At 50.0% G+C, this 22,402-nt stretch overlaps 1 protein-coding gene across 1 annotated transcript in view; it reads left to right on the forward strand.

Annotated features, from left to right (window-relative positions):
• Nucleotides 1–22,402, forward strand: part of LOC131282943 (muscle-specific protein 300 kDa-like) — a 71,978-nt gene that overhangs the window by 8,463 nt on the left and 41,113 nt on the right. Inside the window, exons 3-8 of the mRNA XM_058312495.1 lie at nucleotides 268–761; nucleotides 829–1,105; nucleotides 1,181–3,751; nucleotides 3,975–17,192; nucleotides 17,558–17,711; nucleotides 17,831–22,164. Of these exons, the coding sequence (XP_058168478.1) occupies nucleotides 268–761; nucleotides 829–1,105; nucleotides 1,181–3,751; nucleotides 3,975–17,192; nucleotides 17,558–17,711; nucleotides 17,831–22,164 (21,048 nt within the window). The remainder of the gene's footprint in view (nucleotides 1–267; nucleotides 762–828; nucleotides 1,106–1,180; nucleotides 3,752–3,974; nucleotides 17,193–17,557; nucleotides 17,712–17,830; nucleotides 22,165–22,402) is intronic.

Raw genomic sequence — 22,402 nt, forward strand, 5'->3', positions numbered from 1 at the left:
ACGGCATATTTCCGGTACAGTAACTGAAAACGTAAGCATGGTGTGAATTACGGCTTAAGTTTCAAACAGAGGTATTCTTACCAGGTTTTTGAGATTTGCAAATAATTCGGAGCACTACCGGGACTAACATGATCGAAAGAAAAAGGACTGGTTGCTGCGATGGATTTTATAAATTCAATGATTATTGACAAACTTGTCAAAGTTTTTGAAAGTTCATAACTGACACAATTCTTTCACGACACAATTTTCGTTCTCGCCTTTCTCCAGCGTATACCGCCGCTCAAGGTCGAGGATTTGATCCATGACCTTAAAGATGGCACTAAACTGTTGGCCTTGCTGGAAGTGCTCTCCGGTGAGAAGCTTCCGATGGAAAAGGGCAAAATTCTGCGCCGTCCACACTTTCTAAGTAACATCAACACTGCGCTACAGTTTCTCACGAGCAAGCGTATCAAACTAGTCAACATTAACCCCTCGGACATCGTGGACGGACGTCCGGCTGTAGTGCTCGGCTTAATCTGGACCATAATCCTTTACTTCCAAATCGAAGAGAACAGTCGCATTCTGCATTATCTGAACGAAAACATCAGTGGCTCTCTGAGTTCGCTTGGAAGCAGCAGCTCGGCATCCAACATACCGAGCCTGAGTAGCAGTAAACCACTCACATATAGTGCCACGGCGTCGGTAACAGCTAGCAGCAAAGAAATGTTGAAACAAGGACCTCGAAAGACGCTCCTTACGTGGGTCAACAGCGCCTTGCCAAAGTGAGTATTGCCACGTGTTGGGGTTTTTTCATAAGGTGCATTAAACTGATGATTTTTTCAATGACAGATCCACTGGCCTGGAAGTGCGAGACTTTGGTGCTAGCTGGCGCGATGGTATTGCTTTTCTTTCGCTCATTGATGCGATCAAAACGAACGTGATCAACATTGCGGAGATGAAGAAGTACAACAATCGATACCGCTTGGACACGGCGTTCAATGTGGCCGAATCGGAGCTTGGTATCGCCCGGCTGTTGGATGCGGAGGATGTAGACGTCAGCAGCCCGGACGAGAAGAGCATCATGACTTACGTCGCACAATTTCTACACAAATACCCCGATGTGAAGGTGAGCGAATGATTGTTCTGTGTTGCGTTAAACTATATTTAAATTATTTTTGTGTTTGTCTTTTATTAATTGCAGAACATAAACTCCAAGAGCGATAGCGAGCGTGAGCTGCTAGAGTTGCTGGAATGGCTTCGTCGAACGATAAATTACTACGATGGAATGCACGGAAAATATCCGAACAACTATGAAATGTACGAGAGTGTCAATGGGGAAAAGCTGGAAAAACAGAACACGTACAAGAAGGTGAAAAGCATCAACGCCGCCAAAATGACACCGGAAGTGCAAGAGCTCAACAGTCTTTGGCTCCAGCTCGATCGTCACATGCAGCAGTGGCTTTGGTACCTGGATTGCAATCTCCCAGATCAGCTGGGCGTTATTGGCCGCTGGCTGGCCAACGGGGAGAAACTGCTCAACGACGACGATATTCCTAGCAGCATGAACGAGGAGACCGCATCGTTAATCAGCAAAAAACTGGAGGCGCACAAGCAATTCTTTGCCACGTACTACGAGGTGTTGGAGACCTTCAACGGATTGAAGCATAGCCCGCTGATGAAGAAAGCTCCTTTGGGGCAGTTGCAAAACATGGAAAAAAGATTGCTAGATATTGAACCGAGAGCGAGACAACGTCGTATTAAGCTCAAGTTCCTGGAGCATAAGTGCTGTTTGATTGCGTTCCTCAACTTGCTCGAGAATAAGATCAACGGTGTGAAGTATAGCAATGAAGAAACGGTTAAACAATCGTTGGACCACTTGAAAAATTTTGTTACTCGCAATCAGATCATGCAAGAGTTCGAGAAGGCGCTGATCGATATGCGCCAGGTGATCGAAGAGTACAAGATTGACGGCAACATAACGAAGAAGGAAATGTACAACATCGATGCGTTTTTGCAAGAGATTGAAGATCGCTGGAAAAATGTGTCCTCCCGGTTGATCTGTACCGAAACGATGCTTGAGGACGTCCTTTCCCATTGGCAGCGCTGGCGTACGTTGGTGTGCGAGATCGAGGCGTGGCTAGTGCAGGCACATGATGCCCTGCAGGGTACCGAAGATGAGCGTATCGAATTTTTCCAGAACATTAACGTGTACAAAGAGAAGTTTGATGCACTGACGGATACATACAACATCCTTAAGTCGACCTGCGATCAGGAGACGTGCTTTGCGCTGGAAAGGAAGTACAGTCAGCTAGCCTCACACTGGGAGCAGGTGTTCCAGCACACCAAACAGTATCTGCATGTGGGCGATATTTTGCAGCATCGGCAGAAGTTTAAGGCCGATGCGGCACAGCTGAACGAGTGGATTAGGGTGGCGGAAGTTGCACTGGGTCGCAATAATCTTCGCGACTCGGGCGAAATTCGTCGCTGCGAGACTGAAATCAAGCAGATTGCGTGTGAAATCGAAAACATGGAGGAGTTGTTCAAGTCCGTCAGTCGCAGCTTCCAGGCCCTGATCAAGGAATACTCGCGTGAGGAAGTGGATCGCATGATGGGGATGATGAAGAAACAGAAGGAGGCCCTGGTGCGTGTGCGGGCACAGATACCGGTCAAGTTGCATCTGTTCCATCAGCTGCTGACCCAGCAGGAGGCGCTGGAGAGTGGGCAGCGGGAAATTTCTCAGTGGCTCGACGATGCCGAGAATTTGCTGATTTCGTATTCGTTCAGTAACGATCCACAGCAGACTAGAAATAATCTGGCTAAGCACAAAACGTTCTTTAATCGCACACTCTACTACAAGTCGATGTTGGAGAGCAAGAATAACGTTTTTCAGAACCTGCTGAAGCTTACCGATACGGACAAGAGTATCGACATGAGCGAGGCGAGTGGAAAGATGAAGCAGCTGAACGATCGCTTCCAATACGTGATCAACAACGCAAACGATTGGGAGTATAAGCTGCAGGAGAATCTGCGCGTTTGGGATAATTTCAGCGAGAGCAAGCAAACAGTGGAAACATTCTTGCGCCAAGCGGAAGCTTTCCAGAAATCGGCCATACCGGTCGACAAAGAGGCAGATGCTGAAGCGCAGCTCGAATTCTTCAACTCGGCCGATCAGTCCAGCATTAACAAGCTCGAGCGGCACACCGAGGATCTGCTGAAATATCTACCACCAGGAGAGCAACAAGTCCTCATCGCCAAAGTGGAAGCCATTCAGCGGCAGTGGAGCGACGTGATCCAGCAAATCCCACTGCACCTGCTAAAGGTTGAGTTCCGCTTGAACGAGCTAACGTTCAACGGATGCGTGAACGACATCGAGAAGGAGCTCAACACGCAAGAACAAGCTTTCAATTGTAACGAAAACTTTGAAGCAATTCTTCAACGCAATTTGGAGTACTTCAAGAAAACGGACCTGCAACGGGTCGAGCAGGTTCTGGGCAATATGGAGAAGATAAGCTATATCTATCTGGACAAATCTGCTAACGATCAGTCGCTGGCACCGTTGTACCAGCGGGCCAACGATGCTTGGGTCGCAATTTGTAAACGGATTGAAAGCGTGCGCAACGTGTTGCATAAAATTCCGGCCCAGTGGGAGGCTTACCATGCGAAGTTCGCCGAGATGAATGCCTGGATGGACAAAGTAGATGATTCACTGCGGCAAGTGATGGTCGAGAAGCACTCGATGGAAGAGTTCGAGAAAGACAAAGCGACCTTCCAGGTAAGATCGATCGAAATGATAGTATAAGGCATGTTTGTTTTGCGTAATGATGATTGGAATTATTTAATTGACAAATTTCCTTATTTTGTTGAAATTCCATTGCTTCCGGAAGTTAAAAACAATCATGGTAAACTTCTTCATGCAAACACAGTTAAAAATAAAACCATATGTTTTGTGAGATAAAAAAAACTAACTCAAATTTTAATATCCCTTTGCTTTACAGAATATTTGCTTCGAAGCTGATGCGAAGCGGGAAGACATGAAGTGGTTGGTAAAAACATTGGATTTCCTTTTGAGCCACACGAACGAAGACCAAGCCAGTATTGAGCAGGACAAAATAGAGAAACTCATTGCTCGCTACAAAACGCTTATACCGACCATCGAAACAACGATGACCAAGACGGAGGTGTTCTCCAAGTGTTACACGTATCGTCGAGAGGCACAGGAAATCTGCGACCTGCTGGATCGCATCAAAACGCAGGCACAAAATGTCCCACCACCCGATAGCTACAAACGTGTGAACGAAATGATCGAAGAGCAGCAGTACTCCATCAAGGAGCTGGACAATCAACGGGCGCACATCATGAAGATGCTGCAGCGCGGAAAGGATCTAAGCAAAAACCCGAGTGCCCCACAGTTCATCGGTAGTGAAATTCGCAAGTTGGAAACGGGTTGGAACGATACGTACAACGATGCGGCCGATAAGCTACGCTCGCTGCGTGCCATACAGAAAGTTTGGGGAGACTACAACGAGCAGAAGGGACGCATTGTTAATCTGCTGAATTCCGCCGAAATGGAGCTACGTTCAGTGACGCCGTTGCAGACAGACCCAAAGAGTGTTACGCAGGATCTGGAGACGAAGCGACAGTTGGCGATGAATTTGAAACAAGCATCCTCGAAATCGTTGCTCCAGCTGAACGATCTTTGCCGAGATTTGGGCATTTCCTTACCGCCAACCACGAAGAATGCGATCGAAAAGGAAGTGACCGATCTGGGAAAGCGTGTTGACAATACGGTTGACTATGTGGAGAAGCGTGTCGTTTACCTGGAGGACTACAGTGACAAGTGGAACGAGTATAAACAACGTCTCGATAGTCTGAAGAGCTGGGCGAACAATGTGTATCCGAAGATGGTGGCTGCTATTAAGCAACCGCAAATCAGTGCCGAAGATCGTGTACTCAAGGCGAAGCAGCTTGAGGGTGTTCTCACGGAAAAGATCCGCCAGCTGGACGTGTTGAATGCGAGTGCGGCCGATCTCGCTTCGAAGGAGGGTAACTTGAGCGAGATGAAACGGCTGAAGGCGGAAGTGGTGCACTTGCAGGGAACCTTTACCGAGCTGCACCGGATGGTGGATAGTGAAAAGGCAGTGGTAGGAGAGGACTTTGAGACATGGAAGAGCTATAACCGTGACATGGGCGCGCTAAAGGAATGGGTTGAACGGGCAAAGCTTGCCCCAGAGCTGGAACAGTTGCGTCCGTCCACGCTTCCGGAAGCTCGTGCCTATCAGGGTCAGCTGGAGGTGTTCAACGAGCAGTGCGAAGGAAAAATGGACGAACTGCAGAATGCCATCAAGAGCTCGCAGAATATTCGATACGGGGTAAAGCCGGCGGAGGAAACCGATAAGTACTATATGATCGTGTCCAGCATCTACGAGAACGTGCAGCACCTTTTGAATAAATCCGGCAAACTGGTAAACAACTGGGCGATCCTGGACAGTGATCTAGGCAAGCTGAACACGTTCATCAATGGGGCAGAGGTCCGCATGGGCGAGTTTGGGGCTGTGCAAGGTCCCAGCGCGTTGCCTATTGATCATTTGGAAACGAAAATAAAGTCACTGAAGCTGTTCAGTAACGAAATTTCGGAACAACAGGCAAAGTTGATCGCGCTGGTACACATGTTCGATCAGATCAACCACGGACTGTCGGAGAATGGTGTGCAGACACTGCGCGATCAGCTGAAATCGGCCAAAGATCGGCTGGCACGGTTGAGCGAAGAGACCCGTGCACGCATCAATGCGAACTACGAAAGCATCGTCGAGCAGCAGAACTTTAACGCACAGATGACCGACTTCAGCAACTGGATGGATCAGATACGCACGAGTATCAGTGAGCTGGAGAACACGGCCGTCGATGAAATCGAATTGGCGGTCCAGAACGTGCAGTATTTGGTGCAGCAGCATGCCGATAAGCGCGATACTTTCAACCAGATCTACGCGCAGGTGAAACAGCAAAGCCTTTCGAACAACCCGATGGAGAACAAGTTGCTGAATGAGACGTACAGCTCGCTGGCAAGCAACTATCAGAATTTGGAATCGAGTCTGCTGCAAATGAAAGACTTCCTACAAAAGTGGGTCGAGTTTCTGCAGTGGCACAACATGACCAAAGATCAGTTGGCGTACTTGCGTGAAAGTATGATCAAGTATGATTTGGCTAGCGAGGAGCAACTCGCGGATGTCAATCGGCGTATCGGGGAGATATCAACTGGCATAGAAAACTGGCGTCGTCTGTCGATTGCAATGGAACAGGAACCCTGCATATCGTTCCACGACAGGTCCCGCAAACCGGTCAGTGCGATCACGATGATCGCAGATCTGGATCACAAGTTGGCTAGCATACAGTCTCAGGTAGATGGAAAGATGAAGGAAGTGGAATCGACCAAGGAGCGCGTAAACAAATTCCACCAAACGCACAAGCAACTGACTGTGGCACTTGATGGTATCGGCGAGAAGTTGAAAGCAATTATCCAAGCAGCGCGACTCTCGACGCTGGACGATGGCTTGGAAGATCTTTCGTCGTTGAACGAGAAGATCAGTGAGCTTTGTAGCGCCCAAGCACAGGCGAAGTACGAGGGAAACCTGCTGCTCAAACAGGATGTAGTTCAGATGGCAACGGACGATATACAGGAAGAGCTGGGAAAGCTGGACAAGAAGGTTACCGATCTGCAGCAAGAGTCGGACGAAGTATTGCGCGTATTTTCAAGTACCAGTGATCTGTACGGCGATTTCAACAAGTACAACATGAGTTTCGCCAACGAGCTGAAGCAGGTCGAAGCCCTGAACAACGCCACGGTGTTAAACTTTGACAACAAACCGGCCTTGCTTCAAGCTCTGGAGCAGCTAAAGAAGGCGTCCGAGACAATGATGAAGAAGGTGAAAAAGAGCTCGGATGCGGTAGCGGCGAAGGGTAATGAGCTGGCAAAGACGTTCCGGGCCTATAATCCCCAGGATTGCGACAACATCCTTGACATCATTCGTAACAACAATGAGCAGTTTAAATCGAACCTAGAACGGCTGATCGACAATTCGAGCTTGCTCGATCAGAAGGTCGCTCTTTACAAGCAGATCGATGAACTCTACCAGGATCTGGACGAGTGGTTGCAGGCGAAACGAGACCAACTGTCACGCGTTCTGGAGAACCCGGGTGAAATCGAGAGCAAGATCGTTGCCTACCGTGCGGAACTGCCAGCGCAGCTTGCGTTCAAAGAAAATCTGGATGGGTTGCTGTCGGAGATGAAGAAGATGAATGGCGGTTCGCTGCCAAAGGATCTGCAATCGATTGCTTTACAGTTGGATGACTCGTTTGTGTCGGTCGAGGACTCGGTGAATCGGTTGAATAGTCGCATGTCCGAATATACCGCGGATGAGCGTCGTTTGAAGCTTTCGATCAAAGGCATCATCGAGCGAATCTACAGCATCCGCGAGGAGATTGTGAGCTGCGACGATATGACGCTGGACAGTGGCAAGCAGTTGGTCCATTTGGCAGGATGCCGTGAGCTGCGGCGAAAGCTTAATTTGGTCGGTGAAGAGATCACAGAGTTGAAGAACGATTTCGCCGCTCTGGAAGCGAAGTACGATAAGGGCGTAAAGGAGACATCCACTATGGCGAAGGAAATTCAAAACCTTGATCAACGCTTCGGGCTGGTCATGCACAGCTTGAACGAAGTGGAGATGAAGTTGACCAAGGGAGTGGAAAAATCGTTCAAAGACAAGCTTAGTGCACTGGCTCGAATGATTGCGTCGCAAAGTGAAAAGCTAAACTGGTGCGCACCGGAATCGACGAGCGATAAGTACCAGCTGGAAGTGAAACGGACCACGCTGAACGATATTCGCACCAGTATTGACGATTGTGAGCGAATCCTCGGCGATTCGGAGCGTTCGCTCATGGGTCCAGTGGTGGAGCTATTCTCCGCGGCAAAGGTTGACCACCTGAAGGAGGAAACTGGCGAGGTGGGAAAGCAACTAACGCAGCTGAAGAGTGCCTTTGGCGTGACGGAAAAACAGCTGACGGAAAATATTGCCTTGTGGCTGAAGTACGAGTCGCTTTCCGAGGAAGTGATCCGTTTTCTGAAGGATCTAGAATCACGTAACCGAATGGAAACGGTTCTTTTGATTGATTTGACCGCTTTGAATGAGAAGGTCAAGGAGATCGGCCAGACGCGTCTTACGCTTGACGAGTTCAAGGTGAAAATGGATGATCTACAGTTGATTGGCAATAAGCTGAACGAGGTGAACGAAGAATCGCGTGCTCTGGTGTTGGTTCACCATCTTCAGAACAAGTACCATACGTTCAGTAAATACTTCACGCAGTTAGCGGACCGTTTGGAGGATGTCCGCGCGAAGGACATACAGTTCCGGGCAGCCGTGAACGAGATTCGCCAGTGGCTACAGGTGGTCGCGGGAAAGAAGCAAGCGCAAAATCTCAGCGCGGATCTTCCAGCACAGGCCATGTTTGATCGCGACTACGAAGAGGCTAAGGCACTACGGGCCGAGATACTGTCAAAGGATGGAGCCTTGAATGAAGCCTGTTCGCTCGGTGAGAATCTTTACGCCGAGGTGAGTGTCGAGTGTCGTGAAGATATTCGTGATGAAATGAAGCGCCTGCGGGGAGACTACAATGCCCTGCTGGAAGAGATAAGCGGTGGCATTAAGCGTATCGAAGCCGATCTGATCAAGAAAAAGTCGATTGATGAAAGCCATAACCAGTTGAAGAATTGGCTGACGGAGTTGCGAGGAAAGATAACGTCCGGACTGGGCGATCGATACGCGACGCTTCCGGAGAAGAAAAGTGCTCTGTATAGTGGTAAAAATATGCAGAAAGACATTGCAGTGCATGAGACGAATCTAGATCAGATTCAGAAGAAGATTATGGCACTTCCGGATAAAAGTTCCCTAACGCAAATCGAAGAAACGCGCCAAAACTTTGGAGTGTTGCGTGAAGAGCTAACGCGGAAAATTGACCTGCTGGAACAAGCAATCAAATCGCACGAACAGTACAATGCGCTGCTGGAAAAATCCCGCGACTGGCTGCTGAAACTACAGTCGCAGACCGAGGAAATGTTCAACGACGGTGATTTGACGAAAGCGAAGATGGAGGAATATCTCATCCTCATTGACACAGTCCTGACCGAGGAGGAGGCAGCCCTCGACGGTGTCAACGAGTGCTACAACCAGTTTGCGATAGTGATGGCTCAGACGCACGAGAATGGACACTCGGAACTGCTGCGCGCGTTCGAGGACAACAAACGGCAGTGGACGAACTTCTTTGAAAAGTGCCGCTCCTTTAAGTCACACTCTGCCGAATCGTTGAAGCAACTGGAAATGTTCAACGGTCGGCTCGAGCGAGCACTGGCCTGGTTGGCGTCGAAGAAAAACGAAATTAAGGAAACCAGTGCCCAAGGTCCGTTGGACGCGAAACAACAGTGTTTGGGAGTGCTGCAGGAAATTCGGGACAGCATTCAGAGCTACGGCGTCACCGTGAGTGGCATCCTGGAGGAGAGCCATCAGGTGAAACCAAAGTTTGATGTAACCGGAAAGGTGGCACAACTTCAGAACGAATATCGTGTAGTTGCCGGACTGTGTGCCGATGCCATTACAAAGGCGGAATCGACGCTGCACGACCAGAGCGACTTCAATAAGGCGTACGACGAATTTGAAGCAATGCTGCGCAAGAACCTCGACAGTCTTCAGGAGTTCCACGAGCTCGTAGGAGACCTTGGTGTATTGCAGGAGCGTCAGCTACGGTTGAAGGAAATTGCCTACAAACGTCTGGACGATAGCAGTCCCTACGAGAGCCTCATCAATAGGGGAGAGAAACTTTACTCCTCTACCACTCCCGAGGGACGCGAGTTAATAAGGCAGAAACTTGGGGTGATTCGTGACCTGTGGGATCGGTTCTCGGATGAATTGAACACGGTAACGCAGCAGCTCGATCAGTGTATTCTACAGTTCGGGGAGTTTTCACTGCAGCAAGAACAGCTCTCCAAGTGGCTGAAGGACATCGAGAACTCGATGAAGGCGAATGCCGAGCTTAAGGCAAACATCCAGGACAAACGCACCCAGTACCAGAACCACAAGCTGATGCATCAAGAGATACTGTCACAGGCGGCGCTGGTGGAGTCGGTGTGTGAGAAGGCGCAGCAGTTACTCTTGCTGACGAAAGATCAGCACTTGCAGAGCTACCTGGTTTCTATCAAGGACACTTACCAGGGCATTGTACGCAAATCTGGTGAGTTGTTGGACAATCTGAACGAATGTGTTGTGGCGCATCAAAAGTACGTTACCGCATGCAGCAAACTTCGCAGCTGGATAAACGAGGAAAAGGACAAAGTGTTTTGTTGCGAGGAAACGGGTGGCGAGAAGGCGGAAATCAACAAGCGTATCGAGAGCCTGGGAAATTTGAAGTTGACGAAACCGAAGGGCGATGAACTGCTGGCCAGTTTGGTGCAGTGCTACGAAGCAACGAAAGCAAGTTCGTCGCCCGCCGGTATAACCGCGATCGAGCGTGAGATTGGTGAGCTGCGGAATGAGCTTGCAAGCTTGTACGGCCAAATCGACGAGCTCATCGGTAATCAGCGGAAGTCATTGAGTGGCTGGAGCCAGTTCGATCAGGATTTGGATGCGTTGACCAAATGGTGTCGCTCGATGGAGGCAATATTCCGCGAGCAGCAGCTATACGATTCGCTTGACCGTAAGCAACAGCAGCTGGATGTTTTCCGCGCAAACCAGGAATCGATTGGGGAAAAGCAAAAGCAGATCGATGACTTCGTGACGATGGCTCAGGCGCTTTTCACCAAGACGGGTGTGGAGAAGATAAAGTTCTACATCAATCAGCTCATCAATCGCTACCAGTTGCTGCAGGTGCTGAGTAAGGAGGTCGCAAATCGAGCCCAAAACATTGTAAACGATCACAAAAACTACAACGATCGGTACGCTGAGAGTGCCACCCGTTTGGGCGAGTTCGAAAAGGAGCTGGAGGCGTTGGGTCGTGAAAAGCTGGGTGTCACCAATCAGCCGAAGCTGCAACAGCTCGAGATTGAAAAGGAGCGCTTCGAGAACAATCTGATGAGTTTGGTAACGGCGAGTGAAAAGGTGCTTCCGGAAACGAATACCCAAGGGCGGGAGAAAATTCGCGATGCCGTACGTGAGCTGAAGGACCGATGGGATCAGGTGATCGCCGGGTTGAACAACGTAAAGAAGCAGCAGGACGTGCGGTCGATTCAATGGTCATCGTATCAAGACGTTCTGCAGCAGGTGTTAAGCTGGTTGGATGCCACCGAGCGTAAGATCGAACCGAATGAATCTCAAAGCTGGAACTCGACGCAGGAGATCCGCTCGAAGCTGTTCAAGTACAAGGCGATCTTGCAGGAAATCAGTGGCCATCGACGCATTATCGATTCGCTGAGGGAGAAGGCAGATTCGCTTGTGGCCGATATGCAGAACGAGGACATCAATGCGAAGGTGCAGTCGATCACGGAGCGATATGAGCTGCTGAAGAAATCCTGCAGCGATCTTATTCGCCGTTTGGAGCAATCGTTGGAACTGTGCAATAAGTTCAATGAGTTGCAGAAATCGGTTCTCGACGAACAGGACCACCTGTTTGGCGAGCTGAAGCAACTGTCCGATGTTTCCGGAAACAAGCAGGCCGTGCAGGAGAAGATTCAAAAGATTGACGAACTCCACCAGTCCAATGGAAAGATGAAGGAAAAGTTTGTCAATCTAGCGAAGCTTATCACGGACAACGGTGATCTGATATCGTACGGTGCGAAGACGGTCATGGAGCAGGATCTGTTGAAGATGAGGGGCGACTTTGAAAAATTCGTTGGCTCGATCGGTGATGCAAAAGTGGAGCTTGAGAAGCGCTTACAGCTGTGGGATGATTATCAGCGCGACTTGGAGCTTATTAGTGCCTTCCTGACCGAAGTGGAGGACACTATGCGTGGCTACACGCTGAAAAGCAGTCTCGGTGAGAAACAGGAGCAGCACGAATACTATCAGGCGCTGCTGGGACGCTTGAAGCAGAATGCCCTCGAGTTTGACAAACTTCTCGATAAATCATCAGAGTTGCTGCAGAGTAGCGGTGATACGAAAATTTCCTTCCACATGCAGCAGCTGAAGTCGCGCGCCCAAGCGGTAGAGAGTACGGTGAAGGAATTGGCCAAGAAATGTGAGCATGCGTACGGTGAACATAAGCAGTATCGTAAGCGGTACGATGAGTGCGAGAAGGAAGTGGACGATATTCGCGATGTGTTTGACGGTTGTCGGATGCAGAGCGTTAGCCAGGAGAATCCACAGACGATGCTCGATACGATCCAAGCGCTGCTGGCCAAGCAGAACATGATATCGGTGCAGTGCAACGCGGTGTCCGACATTGGAGAGCAACTGTACACTACGACTGCCTCCAAGGGGCAGCAGATGATTCGCAGCGAAATTCAAGAACTTACCGCAAAGTGCGAGCGTCTTTTCGATGAGATAAATGCCTATGCTCGTTCGTACGAAGGTCGGCTTGCAAAGTTATCCGGGTTTATGGACAAGGCCGATCAGTTGCAGGAATGGTTCAATACCGTTGAAGCACAGCTGGGCAAAGGAGGGCTGATTCTGAAGCCTACTCTCGACGAAAAGTGTGCCCAGCAGCAAGCCTACGCGGAGCTTCTGAATGATATTAAAAACCACAAACCGGAGTTGAACAATGTTCGGGATTTGGTGGATAATATGACGGAGAAAGATGCGGGCACCGAGCGGCGCATGGGTGAGCTGCAAAGCAAGTACGATGAGCTGCTGGAGAAGGCACAATCTTATGGCGATCAGTACGATCGCATCGTGCACAGCCACCGACAGTACTGTAAGGCAGTGATGGACACGCAGGACTTTATCGATGCCAACCACAACACGGTGGAGCTGTGGGGTGAGACCGATCTCGATCAGGTATCGCTAATGACCAACCTCGATCGGCTGAATGAGCTAAAGCGAACGATCACGACCGAACAGAGTCGCGTTGAACTGATCCGTACGCTCGGTGAAGCAACGATACCGGATACGAGTGACGAGGGGCAAGCGAACATACGTTCTCAGATTGACATTTCGCAGCAGGAATGGGAAGGACTGTTGGCGGTTATTGATTCCACGCTGGACAGCATTCAAGGAAAGATCAGCGAATGGACGGATTACGAAAAGATTCGCACGGACTGCATGAACTGGATGCGAGATATCGATGCGAAGATTCACTCTGTCGACCTGAAGGCAACACTCATCGACAAAAAGGCCACACTGGACTACCTCAAGAGCTTGCAGGGTGAGGTGAAAGCGAAGGAGCTTGAGATCGACAATTTTACCGAAAAAGCACAGCAACTGTACCGTGGATATTTGAGCAGTCGTAACCAACAAATTTCGGAGCTGGCCGTGAAGTATCAGCAAACATCGAGCCGAGTGAAGGAGCTGGTTGGTCGCTGGCAGCAATATGTGATTCAGCACCAAGATTTGGATACGCGCATGGGTGAGCACCGGGAGTGGCTGAATGGAATACGGGAGCGTCTGAATTATTGCGCTGACTTATCGAGCACCTCGGAGAAGGAACTGCAGAGCAAGCTGAAGCTGGTGCAAGAGATGATCGTTAACAAGGAGGACGGATCCGGTCGCCTACAGGTGATAGTGGATTTGGCACAGCAAGTTCTCGCTTGTACGACTCCATCGGGTCATGAAGCGGTTAACAAAGCGGTCGCAGCATTGCAGGAGGAATGGTCCGCCTTGGCACTGCGTATGATTGACATCCGTGCAAATCTGGATGAAGCGATCAATCAGTGGTCTGGATTTTTGGACCAGGTGAACGATTTGAAGCGTAACATTGACTGGATGGAGGCCGAGCTGAGTGGGTTCGTCGAATTTCAGGCCAACATGGCTGACAAGCGAGCCCAGCTTGAGCGCATCAAGAACACGGAAGAGAAGATTCGTCTGGAGAAGATCGAGATCGAGCCGTTGAAGCAAAAAACCGCCGAAATGGCGGCATCGGGACAGCAGTCACAGGCCGCTACTACGGCGCAGCAGATTCTTGGCAAGTTCGATTACCTTGCGGAGCGGATTAGCAAAATCCTTACCGAACGCGAAGACCAGTACCGTGATCACCGGCTGTACAAGGAGGCCTTCGATGATCTATTCAACTGGATCAGCAGAGCTCGCGAGAAACTGCCTTGCGTGAAGCAACAGTCGTTGAGCGATAAGCTGACAATGGACAGTGCGATCGCTCCACTCGATGCGCTGATGAACAAGAAAGCTCAGGGTGAACTGCTGGTTGAGCATCTGGTTCACACTGGGGAGGTTGTGATGGCTTCCACGTCTGAGAAGGGCAAGGAAGCGATTCGCAACGACATCAACGGGCTGAAGGCAAACTTTGAGTCGCTCTTCGGCGATATTGACAAGCAGAAACGCGATTTGGAGAAGACGCTCGGATTGCTACGGGAGTACAAGGAGGAATACGAGCGGCTTTCCGAGTGGTTGCAGCAGGTTGACATCCTCGTGAAGAATCATAAGCTGGCGACGTGCTCGAATTTGGAGGAAAAGGAAAAGCAGGTCCGCGATATGCGTGAACTGATCGGAAAGCTTGAGAAGGGCCAGGGAGAAATGGACAAGTTTAATGCATTCGCGGCGCCACTGCTACAGTCGCATCTCGATACGTACATCGGCAATCAGTTGCGCCACTTGAACTCGCGCTATCAGGTGCAGGTTAACCTTGCAAAGGATGTGCTGAAGAAGGTGGAAACGAACTACGATCTCCACCGGGAGTACAAGGACAACTTAACGAAGGCGAACGGATGGATCGACAATGCGAAGGAGATCGTTCGCTACTCGACGGAGAACGTGGATAGTGTGAGCAAGGAAAACCTCGAGAAGCGTTTGGAGAAAATCGTCGAACTGATTCAGCAACGCGAGCAGGGTCAGCACCTGGTCAATGCTACGGTCAACACGGGCGAGAAGGTGGTGAAGAGTACCAAATCCGACGGAAAGGAGATCATCAATGGCGAGATAAAGGATATTCAGACCAACTGGGATCGGCTTGTGAAACGGATGTCCACGGCAAAGGTTCAACTGGAGACGAACCTGCTGCAGTGGGCTGACTACAGCTCAAGCTATAACCATCTGCAACAGTGGATTCAGGACCGAGAGAGCAAACTGCAGCAGGTGTGTGAGCAGAAGGTAGTTCGCTTCCGGTTGGGCGGAACGTCGAGCAGTTTGAGCAGCGGTTTGAACGAGCGACGTGCCAATCTTCGCCAGGCAAACGATATCGTGCAGGACATAGTGAGCTTCGAGCCGATGATCCAGTCGGTTGCTAGTAAGGCCTCCGACCTGCGCCAAACCTCTCCAGCTTCGGAGATCTCGAACAAGTATGAAACGCTTAGCAAGCAGGCGAAGCAACTGTTCGAGAAGCAGAAGGAGACGGTCGAGTTGCACCAAGCGTTCATCGATGCCAGTAACGAATTTGCCGCCTGGATTCGAAATGCCAAAGAGTGCCTGAACAAGTGCTCTGACTCGCGCGGAGACAAGGAGACGTTGGTGTCGAAGATGACACAGCTGAAGATCCTTGACAACGATGTACCGGCGGGGCAAAAGAAGTTGGAGAAGGCCTTGGAGCAGGCAGAGGTGGCCTGTCGCAGCGTGGATAGCGATGAGGTTGAAGCGATCGAGAAAGAAGTGGCCATTCTGCAGGAGGAGTTCGACAACTATTGCCTGGCGCTGAAGAAGATCAGTGGCGCACTGGAGAATGGAATCGTACGATGGACGGAGTACGACGATCAGTATGGTGTGGCACTGAAGTGGCTGGACGGTATTGAGCAGGAGGTTCAAACGTATAACAAGATGCAGGCAAACTTGCAGGAGAAGAAGCGAGTGCTGGAGGAGTTCCAAGACAAACTGCAAACGTTGTTCGACTGGCAGCGGGAGCTGGACAGTTTGAACATGCGTGCCCAAGTTCTGCTTGACATCTGCGCCGATACGCGCATCAGCAATGGTGTAACTCAGCTGACGACGAAGTATAACGTCCTGCTATCGATCGCAAAGGAGATCATGCGCCGGTTGGAGCTGCACTATCAGGAGCACCAACAGCACAACACACTGTACGGCGAGTGCCAGGATTGGTTGGATCGTATGCGCGAAAAGCTGAACGAGTGCGAAACGGTACCACACACCATCTCGGAAACGCAGTCGAAGCTGAACATTGTGAAAGGTATCCGCCAGTCGTTGGAGCAGGGTCAGAACAAGTTGCGGTACTTAATAGAGCTGAAGGAAAAGATTGTGCTGAGTACGGAGGCCAGTGGGGCATCCAAGATCGAGGAAGATACGGAAAATCTTAAGACGGAGTACGAATCACTGATGGTCGACATAACCGAAACGCGCCAGCGGCTTACCAACCATCTGGCGCAACTGGAAGACGTCGGGAAATTGTCCCGCATGCTGGCTGAGTGGATCGAGGAGGTACAGGGCAAGCTGGACGCCGGACAGACGATGCAAAGCGAACTGGCCGACAAGCGCGTGCTGCTAGAAAAGTACCGCGCTATCCATCGCGAGACGGGCAACTACAATGAGGTGGTGGAGAAAATGAAAGCCAAAATGACCGACAATGCCAACATGAATGTGGAAGAATTCAATAAAATTCTAAGCGACTACGATTCGATCGTCTCGAAGGTGGCTGCCGAGGTCGAACGGCTTGAGAACCAGGTGAACAACCATGAGCGCTTCAAGCAGGGATTGGGCGAACTGTACGAGTGGATGAAGGCGACCCGTCAGGCTATACAGCAATCGTCCGATTTCCATGGCGACAAGGAACACATTGTGGGACGTATCGAGAAGTTGAAAGAAATCGAACTATCGTTTGCCGAAGGCAAGGCATTGCTCGACAATGCCACCGATTTGGGAGGCACGCTGGCCGCCATCAGTGGACAGGAGGGACAAGACTCGATCAAGCAGGAGTTGCTACACGCCCGGGCGGACTGGGACGAGTTGGAGGTACTGGCGAAGAGCTCCCAGCAGACGCTGAATGATTGTCTCACGTCCTGGGACAGCTTCTTGGACAAATCCGAACATCTTGGAGCTTTCCTCGAGGAGTACAACGTGAAAGTGAACGGATACGGTGCCAGCGAAGGAACGGCAGAGCAGGCTTCAGTACTAAGTGAACTGAAGGTAGGTTCCATTTTTTCTGTTCAACTAATCCAATTGCAAATGTCAATACATGGTAGCTAAAATGAACGAAAGTGATAACTCGTATAACTCGTAAAATGTCAACCGAGCTCTAGTAAAAATAAAAAAGCTGCTTCCCTCGATTATTGTTGTAACAATGACATATTTTCATTTATGGATATATCTTCTCTTTCTTCTATTTCCATGTACCATCCTTCACGTTGCTCGTCGTTCACTGGCGATTGATGTTTGTGTTATGTGTTCCTTGTTGAAATGACCACCACCTTCGATCCTTTCGTCAACCTCATTCCACCGATGCATGTATCTTCCGGAATGTGAAACGTTTGTGTGCGTGAATCACAATGCAGCACATTCAGGATTTGATTCTGACCAAAAAGAGTACCGTGGAAGAGTTGAACGATGTTTGCGAGGCACTGATGGAGAAGAGTGCATGCTCCACGGTTCGTGACCGTACGGTCGATTTGCAGAAAAGCTACTCGACGTTGCTAGGCAAAGTTCAAGGTAACATTTACTTAACGAAAACACTTGACTTTTGGATTTGGCGAAAGGGGTTGTTTGTTTTTCGTTTGGCATTCGAAAAGTAATTATGTGTGGTTTCTTGCGTTTTAATTCATCAACAGGATTCATCACGAAACTAGAGAAGAATCTCGTAAGCCACACCGAGTTCCTCTACTACAAGGAAGAAATAAACAAGTGGTTGAACGATGCCAACGGCACAATTAAGAACTGCACCGACGTAACAGCGGACGATGTCCAAGTGATCAAACAGAAAGTGGTGCAGCTGCAAGGTCTATCCAACTCGATCCCGCAAGGGCAGAAACTGTTCGAGATGCTCCAGGATGCGTTTACCAAGTCGTCGTATCTTTACCCCGAAGACAAGCAAACTACTATGTTCCAGGATATTTCGGATATTCGAGAGTCACTGGATACGGTCGTTATCGGCATTAGCTCCTCGTTGAACAATCTCAACGCTCAGGCGAGTCGCCTGGAGTCGTACGAAGAGCTGAAGCGACGCATTAGTGAATGGCTTGTCGCAACCGAGCGCGTATTTGAAACGATTCCGGAGACGCATGGAGAAATGACGGAGGTGAAAACTTTACTCGAGCGCCTGAAACACATCCAAACAGAGATCACGTTCAAGCAATCGGATCTGGACAATTTGCAGCAGGAAGCGTCAAACTTATTCGATGTCAACAAGTGCTCGATGGAAATGGAACGGGTGGCCAGTTTGCGTTCGCGGTGTGGAAAGTTGAGTGAAAAATGTTCCTACCACATACGCAACCTGGAGACGGAGCTGGACGATCAGATTGCGTACTATCAGAATCTGCAGGAGATCGAAAAGTGGCTGCTGCAGATCTCGTTCCAACTGATGGCCCACAATTCGCTGTACATCTACAACCGGGAGCAAACGCTCGAGCAGATCGCTCAGCACGAGAAGCTTCTGGATGAAATTCAACGGTACCAGATGAACATCGACGATTTCAATGCGAAGGGACAGAGCCAAATCGAACGGTACATTCTGAAGGCACCGGCTATCAAGAGCCGCATTGAAACGCAGATGAATAACATCCGCGACAGCTATAATTCGCTACTGAACACATCGGTGCAGATCAAGAATCGGCTGCACGATTCACTGAACAAGTTCCAGGAGTACGAGAATACACTGGATGATATTTCCAGGCAGCTGAACGAAATGGAACCGCTGGTAGCCGAGGAGCGGCAGCTTGAGATAGTCGATTATGCGGTTGGTCAGTCACAGCTGGAGAAAGCACAGAGCATTCACAACAAGCTGCAGGTGGAAAAGAGTCGCCTTATGTTTGCGGTACAGGCTTGTGAGGCTGCAACCGCAAGCATTAGCCGACCGAGCTCACCGATGGACAACGTGTCACAAATGATCCCCGAGAAAGAGCTCATGGTGCGTGCTCGGTTGGAGGATCTGATTGACGACGTGCAGCAGTGGATTGCCGATCTGATCGCTTCGATTAACGACTGCGAGCGACAGCACAAGCAAAAGGTCGAGCTGGAAAACTGGATCCAGAAGCAGAAGGCTATGGTTGTCGAGTGGGGCTCGAAACCCTCCAAGTTCCGACCGGAGGCAGCGGAGCAGGAGCTGCGTTCAATGAATGAGCTTTCGCGTACGATCACGATGAAGCGCGACGATGTGCAGGGTGAGACGGATCAGGACAACCGACTGCGTGATGAGCTCGAGACGTTGCAAGCCAGTCTGAAGAAGGTTATCGAACGGAAAAAGGACGATCAGTTGGCAATCGAAAAGTATCGCAAAAACTACGAGGATGTGCAGTGCTGGCTGGACGCGATAACCAACCAGATCGATAATGTCGAGAAAGGGTGTGGAGTAAGCTGTCGGCAGAAGCTGGAAAAAATCTCCAACATCAAGCGCATCCTGGAGGACGACTCGGAAATGATTCCGAACTTCAAGCGCAACGGTGGTCACATCGTTGAGCTGGTGAGCAATTTGGACGCACAGCAGGTAACCGAGCAGCTCAAGTCGATCGATCGCCGGTACAGCGACATTGCGAAGCGATTGAGCCGTCGTTTGGACGTGATCGATTCAACGAGCAAAATGTTTGAAAAGCTCAAGGGTGACATTGGCGAGTTGTCGCAGTGGGTGGTGGAAAAGAACGGCTCGCTAGATGTTCCTTACCAGCTCGGGTCCGACACGAAGTCGGCAGAAAATCAACAGCAAATGTTCAAGTCGCTGTTGAAGGAAATCGAAGGCAAGCAATCGTACCTGGACACACTTGGTAAACGATTCTCGAGCATTCAGTCGGATCTGGAGGCCAACGAGAAACAGCAGCTTGAGGGCGAAATGGAGCAGCTGATGAAGAGCATTGCTCAGCTCGGAGATCGTGTGCGGGGCGAACTGGACAAGATCGTGGAGGACATACTGTGCCGTAAGAACATGCATAACAACCTCGATGTGACGCGCGCGTGGATCAAGACTAAGCAGAACGATGTGAACAAAATCTCCGACCAGATACCGCTGCTCTCGAACAACGTGAACTCGGAGATTAAGCTGTGCCGGCGCCATGCTCAAACGATCCGGGAGTTTGAGGAAAATGCCTTCAGGGACGTATCGAAGCAGGTACGCGAAATTATGAAGGACTGCAACGACGAAGGTAAGGCAAAGCTGGCTCAGGAATTTGGCGACATTGAGGCCAAATTAAGGGAGCTGGTGGAGAGCTGCTCCCGGAAGATTGAGTTCATGGAGAGCGAGCACGGCAAGCGGCGTGAGTTTGAGGAGCGCAAGGATCGTGTGTGGAACTGGCTGAACGAGGCAGAATCGATCGTGTCGGCGGACATTCGTACCACGAGCTACGAGATACTGAAGGATCAAAAGCAGAAGATCGACAAACTGTGCGGTGAGTGCGAAGCGATGAAGAGTGTTGTGAAAGAGGCCGAAGATTACAAGAGTGCGATCGTGCTTACACTGAACGAGCTGGACAAGACCAACATAAACAATCAGGTGAAAGTGATGCGCGAAAAGTGGAACGTCGTTAACAGTGTGCTGAAAGTGAAGTGTAAGAAGCTGGAGGATCACATTGGAGAGTACGAGGACGCGATCGCGAAGATCGAAGGCTGCGCAGCGTTCATCGCGCGGGTCCAAGGTCAGCTGAGGGAAATGAATCGCCCGGTGACGAGCAAGATTGAAAACATACAAGACTTCCTGCTGGCGTATGAGCAGATTCTTGGCAGTTTGAAGGACAAGCGGCTTGAGATGAGTACGATTATGTTGACGAATTTGCCGCAGCTGCGTGAAAACACGACAAAGTTGGAGGAAATGATCATGAGCATTGAGGAGCAGCTTCGACGCCTGAAAGCAATGCTGCAGTTGAAGGAACAGTTTATCGGGGCCATCAACGACATTGTGAAACTGATCGCGAAGATCAACTCCGATTTCAACACGGTGGACAACTTCTGCCCCACGGTTGACGAGCGTCTGCTGCGCTACGGTGCAATCTTGCAGAGCATCGAAGAGTGCGAAGGATTGCTGCTGGCGGCCACCGATAAGGGCCATCAGATTGCTAGCGAAGGTACGGATCTAGATCGACACAACATCCTCGATCAGATTCACTCGCTGCAGCAGCAGCTACAGTCCATTAAGCGTTCAATCGAGCTGGAGCAGGATAAGTACCAGAAGCAACGAGCGTACCACAAAAACCTTTCGAATGATCTATTTGCGTTGGTCGACTGGTTTAAGGACAACGAGGAGCAGATCAAATCGCGGCCATTATTCGGATTGGCTGTAAAAGTGGCAGATCAACAGCAGAGCGCTCACGTTGCGTTGGCTGGCAAAGCAAACATCAATTTGCGGATGATCGAGGATCTACTCGGAAAGCTAAAGCACAGCGATAGCAAGCTGCCGGACGATCTGCAGGATATGGTCGATCGAGCAAGAAGTCTCCAAGAAACAGTACCACCGGAGCTGACGGCAAGAGAAGCCTATCTTGCGCAGAACCGGATCTATAGGTTGGAGTTCCGCCATAGCATCGAGCGCGTACAGAAATGGCTTACCACAGCCGAAGAACGCTTCCAGAAGGCGAAAACATTCAGCTTCGATCAGGAGAAAATTACCGTGGCTCTGAAAGAGCTGGAAGATTTCCTCCAAGAGGAAGCGGAAATGCGCCAGCTGCTGTTCAGCGCCATCCAGGAGCAAGCGGATCGGCTGTGGAATTCATTGAGTGAGCCGGACCAGAATCAGTGCCTGGGTGAGCTGCAAGTGCTGAAGAATCGGTTGAGTGAAGTGTCGCACCGGGCCGCTATCCAGCAGACGGAACTGCTGTCGAACAGTGACTTGGTGAAATTGTACAAAAAACATCTCGGTGCAGTGAACAACGTGCTGGTGAAGAGTAAGCTAGATGATACTATGCTGACTATCCCGACGCTTCCGGCTCGTATTGATCACATCAACATCCTGTATAATATGCTACAGGTGAGTTTGAATCTGATTGGTTTTTTATACCATTTTTAAAAGTTCTTTCATAGCGCATTTATTCCTGTAGGTGACCTATTGAAGTCAAATCGTACATTTAAATTTAAGCCCTTATATCTGTTCACACGGTGTACCATTTACGAACGTCTTTGCGGAGTGCGCGATGCCACAGGAGTATAGGATGAACGCCTCGATTGACTTTTCGATCTCGATCGTGGTGTTGAACGGTGCTTCGATC

The sequence above is a fragment of the Anopheles ziemanni genome, chromosome 2, assembly GCF_943734765.1.
Source record: "Anopheles ziemanni chromosome 2, idAnoZiCoDA_A2_x.2, whole genome shotgun sequence".
Taxonomy (NCBI): domain Eukaryota; kingdom Metazoa; phylum Arthropoda; class Insecta; order Diptera; family Culicidae; genus Anopheles; species Anopheles ziemanni.